The sequence below is a fragment of the Grammomys surdaster genome, unplaced genomic scaffold, assembly GCF_004785775.1.
Source record: "Grammomys surdaster isolate TR1022 unplaced genomic scaffold, NIH_TR_1.0 125925, whole genome shotgun sequence".
NCBI classification, from domain to species: domain Eukaryota; kingdom Metazoa; phylum Chordata; class Mammalia; order Rodentia; family Muridae; genus Grammomys; species Grammomys surdaster.
The window spans coordinates 4145155-4151950 of record NW_021620749.1 but is presented as its reverse complement, the minus strand read 5'-3'; the positions used below and the strand labels follow the sequence as shown (position 1 = coordinate 4151950).

The 6796-nt window shown below is 45.4% G+C and overlaps 1 protein-coding gene across 2 annotated transcripts in view; it reads left to right on the top strand.

The window, feature by feature from the left end:
- Positions 1 to 2582, top strand: part of Dop1b (DOP1 leucine zipper like protein B) — a 100447-nt gene extending 97865 nt beyond the window's left edge. Inside the window, exons 36-37 of one of the 2 annotated variants that reach the window (XM_028752509.1) lie at positions 1163 to 1292; positions 2092 to 2582. In XM_028752509.1, coding sequence (XP_028608342.1) covers positions 1163 to 1292; positions 2092 to 2343 — 382 coding nt within the window. In that variant the 3' untranslated portion in view covers positions 2344 to 2582. The remainder of the gene's footprint in view (positions 1 to 1162; positions 1293 to 2091) is intronic. The other variant, XM_028752510.1, reaches the window with a different exon arrangement.
- The last annotated feature ends 4214 nt before the right edge of the window (positions 2583 to 6796 follow it).

Sequence of the window (6796 nt, the reverse complement as noted above, 5' to 3'; positions counted from 1 at the left end):
GTGTGTGTGTGTGTGTGTGTGTGTGTGTGTGTGTGTGTGTGTGTGTGTCTCGAGTCATCTGCTGCAGTTAGATGGGAAAGCTTTATTTGGAGCGTGGCCTCTCGGGTCACTTGGCTTCTTTGGCACACGTTTCCCTCAGGCTTAAAACACCTGTTCCTGCCTTGAGTTTTGTGCCTGGCCCCAGAGGCTACTGGTCTCCAGCTTGCCCCAACAAAGAGAGCAGTGATAGATACAACAATTGTGTGTTCTCTTAAACAATAAGCAGACTGAAAGGTCACGTACAATGTCATTCCATTTGTGTTATAGTCTAGAAAATACATCATAGGAACAGGAGCAAAGACGAGTCCCTGCTGGGAACAGTTTAGGGCAGTGACACCACACCAGTCCCTGCTGGGGACAGTTTAGGGCAGTGAGATCACACCGGTCCCTGCTGGGGACAGATAAGTAGTCTTGCATCGTCAAGGGGACCATAGTGGAAACCATGGACTTAGGTGAGCTGCCTGTCAGTGTAGGTCAAGCAGTTGCCACAAACAGACACTGTTCTGTGTGTGATGTCTGCAGAGGGGCTGTGCATGGCCATATTGGATCTGAGGAAAGTTCACTTCCATTCAGTTTAGCTGCAAGCCTAAAAAGAAAAAGAAAAAAAGAGGCCATGAAAAGAAGGGCTTTCCCACGGCCACTGTGAACGATGGCGTTATGTATGGTCACCAAAGCTGGAGACAGCCTATGTGTCTGTCAGCAACAGATGGACAAGCAACATGTGCTTTATCCAGGTAATTAGATGTCAGTCAGCCATAAAGGGAAACAAGATACTGCTGCCTGCTGCTCTGAGAATACACTGGGTGACAGAGGTAGTCCTCTAAAGGCATGTCCCATTCCATTCCTGCGAGCCCAGAATGAGAGAGAAGTGCACACACAGGAAGTCAGTTAGGCTAGAGGGCTGCCTAGGTCTGTGTCCTAGAGACTGAACAGTAATGGCAGAAGGAAATAGGACTTCTCGGGACAATAAAAACTCTGAAATGAATTGTGCTATAGACATATAATACATCTATGAAATTATTAAGCCACTGGGTTGTGGAATGCAAATTACATCAACTGAACTACTGCAGACAGTTTACATGAGCTATGCATCAACATGTCTGGCCATGTTTGTTTCCTGCAGTTACAGATGGGCATTTGTTCCGGAAGTGGACACTGAGCACCCAGCCTTCCTGTCAGAGCTGGAAGAGAATCACCAAGAGTGCAGACCTCACACTGTCAGGATTCTAGAACTTCTGAGGTTAAGATACGGGGTAAGTGCTTTCAGAAATAACACCCTCGTGGCTGGGCGGTGGTGGCGCACGCCTTTAATCCCAGCACTTGGGAGGCAGAGGCAGGTGGATTTCTGAGTTTGAGGCCAGCCTGGTCTACAGAGTGAGTTCCAGGACAGCCAGGGCTATACAGAGAAACCCTGTCTCAAAAAAAAACCAACCAAACAAAAAAAAAAAACAACAAAAAAACCACCCTCAGGCCAGAGATGTAGCTCAGCTGGCAGAGTGCGTGCCTAGTGTGCAGACGCCCTGGGCTGGATGTACAACATTGTATAACTGGACGGAGGGCTACATACCCGTAATCCCAGCACTGGAGAAGTAGAGGCAGAAAGATCAAAAGTTGAGGGTCATCCATGGGCACAAAGGGAGTTCAAGGACAGCCCGGGCTGTATAAGACACTGTCTAAAAAAAAAAAAAAAAAAAAAAAAAAAAATCACAGCAAAGGAGAAAAGACTATGTATGAAGTTCTTAATGGTTTTAAGACTTGGGATGGTTAGAAGTCCCATCCTTGGTTTTTTTCCATGTCTCAAACAACTCCTCCTGTTCCTGGGAACTGAAGCTGGTTTTCCTTGTGTTGCTCTTTGGCTGAGTCTAAGAGGAGGAGCCTGCTAGGAGGAATGGTAGAGCCGGAGGTGGATGGGGCTTAGGATACAGCCCTGACACAAAGATTAAAGACCTAGGATGTGAGGGTCTGCCTCTGTCCTTAGCTGGTCACAGACTGACAATCCCTGCTGCAAGTGTGCTAGCTGGATCACTTTGGTGGCTTTGGATCTTTCTTCAGGAAATCAGCAGCTCCAGCGAGATCACCAGGAAGAAAGAGTTTCCTCTTTTGCGCGAACATTCGGTTTCCTGCGTCAGGCAGTTGATGCCATTCTTTACCACATTAAACTGTGCTTTCAAAACCCAAAGCCAGCTGCCTGCTGACGTGCCAGGAACCACAGCACCGAAGCTCCCTGTCGCAGAGAACCCGAGGGTCCTGAGGCAACTGGAGGAGTGTGTGGAGCAGGACTTTCTGGAACATCCAGAGTGTTAGCACCTAGGAAGGCTTCTTCACTCTTCTCCCCATCCCTGACAAGGACAGGGGTGTTCTGTAAAGAGAAGGGAGCCAGGAGACTTGAATCAACCCTGCCACAGTCGTGAAGCACCATTCAGGTATTTTCTGTTCAGCAGCCAAACACGCTGCTTAAAGCCATGTAATATATTTCAGTCCCAGTTTGTATTTCTTCCTCAGTTTATGTAATGGAAATAAAATTAATATATCATCTAACCACATGTAGTTGTCATGTTTATAGATTAAGTCCTTTTTTTTGTTAAGCAAACACTTAGGCCTGTTCTCCGCTATTCTCTAAAACTTTATGCAGATTGTTTATTGGGCTGGCAAGATGTAAGCAGGCAAAGGCCTCGGGACCCACAAGAGGACAGATTCCCCCCAGATTGTCCTCTGACCTCCACACAGGTACACACAAGATAAATAAAGTATAGTTTAAAAATTAATAAAAAGGGAGTGGGGGGTACTGACAAGATTTTAGGAAGGCAGGGTGCAGGAACCTGCTTCCAAGCCTAATGGCCAAGTTCAACACTCCAGAATCCATATGGTTGAAGAAAAGATCCAACTCCTGAAAGTTGTTCTCTGATCTACATACACACTGTTGTTAGACTTTGGCGCACAGCTTGGAACAGACAACACCAGACCAAACGGTTCCAAAGGGGAGGGAGTTTATTCAGGGCAGAGGGCAAAGGTAGGGAGAGAAACGGGAGAAGATGGTGGAGAAAGAGGAGAGAGAGAGAAAAGAGAAGAGGAGGCCAGCCATGACCATGTGGAGAGAAGGGGAAGGGAAGGGAGGAAGGGCGAGGAGAAGCTAGAGGCAAGAGAGTAAGAGAGTAAGAGAGAGAGAGGAGGAGGCAAGCAGCCCCTTTTATACTGGGCATGCCTACCTGGCTGTTGCCAGGTATCTGTGGGGAGAAGCATACCTGGGTGTTGCCAGATAACTGTGGAGGTGGAGTTTAGACAGAATACTAACACATACCACACACACACACACAATTTATTATTTTTGTTGTTGTTGTTGTTTTAAATTTTTATTTATTTATTATATGTAAGTACACTGTAGCTGTCTTCAGACACCCCACAAGAGGGCATCAGATATTGCAGATGGTTGTGAGCCACCATGTGGTTGCTGGGATTTGAACTCAGGACCTGTGAAAGTGCAGTCAGTGCTCTTAACCACTGAGCCATCTCTCCAGCCCCACACACAATTTAAAGGAGTTAAAAAGTTGTTGTTGTTTTTTTTAAGGTTGTCAAAACTGTTATTATTTTTTGCTTTGTTTTGTTTTTGTTTTTTTGGTTTTGGTTTTTTGAGACAGGGTTTCTCTGTGTAGCCCTGGCTGTCCTGGAACTCACTCTGTAGACCATGCTGGCCTTGAACTCAGAAATCTGCCAGCCTCTGCCTCCCAAGTGCTGGGATTAAAGGCGTGTGCCACCACTGCCCGGCGACAAAACTGTTATTTTTAACATTTCACACTAACAGCCTTTTGTATTGTACTTTAAAACTTAAAAAAATTTTTTTTGACAGTAATAGCCTAGTGCTGGGGTTGGGGGTACAGCTGTGGTAGAGCACTTGCTGGGCACCCACAGAGTGAGTGATTCCAACCTGTAATTACAGTACTCAGGAAGGGGAGGCATGAAGATCAGAGCATCATCCTCAGTTACATAGCAGGTTTGAGGCCAGCCTGGACTCTAGGTGTCTTGCCCACTTTAATCAAACTTGCACTGTTGAGTTGCATAAGAACTGGGTGTTTTTCAGACTCTGATACCGTAAATGTAAATATAACTTATTTTCCAGATGTAATTGTCGTCGTGGAGAATTACTGCTAAATAAACTCACCCTTCCTAGTTCTTTCTGAACTCTGGCTGGCTGGTTCAACTCAGCTGTTCTGGCTCAAGCTCCTCTCCAAGCTGACTGATTTAAACTAGCGTATCTTGGCTTCTGACTGATTTGCTTAGCTTGGCTTCAAACTAACTCTGCCAATCTGTTCTAATCTTCTGGCTTCTTCTTGTTCTCTGGCCTATTCTGTCTTGACCTGTGTGTCTAGCTTGTTCTCTCTGCAACCCGTCTCTATAAAATTCTCCTGATAAAACTGTCTCCACCCCTCCCCCCAACTGCTCTCTTAAATTACCTCGCCTCTCTCTCCCGTTCTGTTCTCGTGAGAGCTGGGCATAGCCTATCTCTGACTCACTCTGTCAAATCTTTCTCTGATTCATCACTTAGTCTGCCTCTCAATTACAAGTTGCTTTCAGCCAGGCAGTGGTGGTGCACACCTTTAATCCCAGCACTTGGGAAGCAGAGGCAGGCTTATTTCTGAGTTCAAGGCCAGCCTGGTCTACAGAGTGAGTTCTAGGACAGCCAGAACTATGCAGAGGAACCCTGTCTCAAAAAGAAAAAAAAAAAAAAGGAAGAAGAAGAAGTTGCTTTCAAACATAGCCAACTGCTTCCTTCTACAAAGCAACTTTACTTTCATTGTTGGGATTAAAGGTGTGTACTAAGAAGGTGTCTGTATTCCAGCCAAGGGGATTAAAAGTGTGTGACATTTCTACATTCTGGCCTGGTCACACAGACCTAGAGGTGTTTGGATGTCCCTTGCCAGAGCAGCCGAGTTACTGGATAAAATCCCTACACACTTGGCTGCAGCTGCTGGTGCTCTGACTGGCGGCTTCCCTTTGCTCCCTTCTCCCTCAGATCTCTTTACTGTTCTGCTGACACTGCTGTATATTAAAATAATCCTTCTGGCCTGGCGTCATCAGAGCTCACATTCCCAAGACTCACTGCCTTCTTGCCAACTACTTTACTTGTGTCCTGGCTGGGAGCCATGTGTAACTCAGTGAATGCCATGTGCCTTCTAGACCTGCCTGTGTGGTGACACTTTTTAGGCAAGAGCCGAGCGTGTACTCTAGTCTCCAGGCTGCATGAGGCAGGCACACTGTTTCCCTAAACACTCTCAGAGCCCAGGCCCTACTGGACACTGATCAGTATTGTCTTAATTTGTGTGTGTGTGTGTTGTGTATGAGTGAGTGTGTGTGCATGTGTGTGTATATTGTGTATGAGTGAGTGTGTGTGTGTTATGTGTGTGTGTATTATGTGTGTAGGTTAGAAGTCAACTTGTGGAAGTCAGTTCCCTTTTATCATGTAGGTTCTTGGGATTGAACCCAAGTCATCAGGCTTGGCCACAAGCCCTTTTTGCCACTTGACATTTTGCCAGCCCTCTTAAATGTTACTCCTTCTGTACAGTAAAAAAGCAATTCCTGCCCTTTATCTCAGTATAGCACTGGGGCCCTCAGGACCTCTGGTCTCCCTAAATAAGGGCTGAAAATTATATTTTAAAAAAATACAGGTTCTCTGTCTGACCACTGCCCATGGATTAGCGTGTAACACTCTACTGTTCCAGTGCTACGTCTGTTAGCTTCCTGCCATGATGATCATGAGTTAACTCTGAAACTGTAAGCAAGCCCCCAATTAAATGCTTTCTTTTTTTTTTTTTTAAAGATTTATTTATTTATTATATATGAATACACTGTAGCTGTCTTCAGACACACCAGAAGAGGGCATCAGATCTCATTACAGATGGTTGTGAGCCACCATGTGGTTGCTGGGATTTGAACTCAGGACCTCTGGAAGCGCAGTCAGTGCTCTTAACCACTGAGCCATCTCTCCAGCCCTTAACCAGGTCATATCTTTTTTTTTTTTCTTTTTTTTGTTTTTTTTCAAGACAGGGTTTCTCTGTGTAGCCCTGGTTGTCCTGGAACTCACTCTGTAGACCAGGCTGGCCTCGAACTCAGAAATCCACCTGCCTCTTAAATGCTTTCTTCTGCAAGAAAAAAAAATACATATAGATATGTGGGTAGTAACACAAAAAATCTATGAGAAATTACACAGGAATTATGTGCAAGAAATTTGCTTAAAGTACAAACACTTGTAAAGTTGGGTCATTAAAGACTATTGGTATAACACTGTAAGCTCTGTGACTCCCATTTGCTTATACTCAGAGGTGCATACCATTCAAAGCATGAGGAAATAAAATAGCCCCACTTTGCATAATAACCAGTGTCTCATCAAAGTCAAAACTTACAACAACAATCAGGTGCTGGGTTCACGCATATAGAGTCTACGGCAGGAGGATCACTGCCAACCTGAGGTACATCCTACGTTTCAGACCACCTTGGACTAAAGTGAGGCCTGTCTCAAAGGAAAGTGGGGAAGGGGAGCCTGATGCCTTACCCTAAACCCCCAGCTTTTGTGAGGCTGAGGCAGAAGAGTAAGTGTGAAGACCTGTTTTAAGGAAAAACTTAAAAGGAGGGTGGGAGAGATACCTCAGCCATTAAGAGCACTTGCTGCCCACCTAAGTTCAATTCCCAGCACACTCATGGTTGCTTACAAATGGTTGTAATCCCAGTTCCAGCAGATCTAATGCCATTCTATGACCTCCTAAGA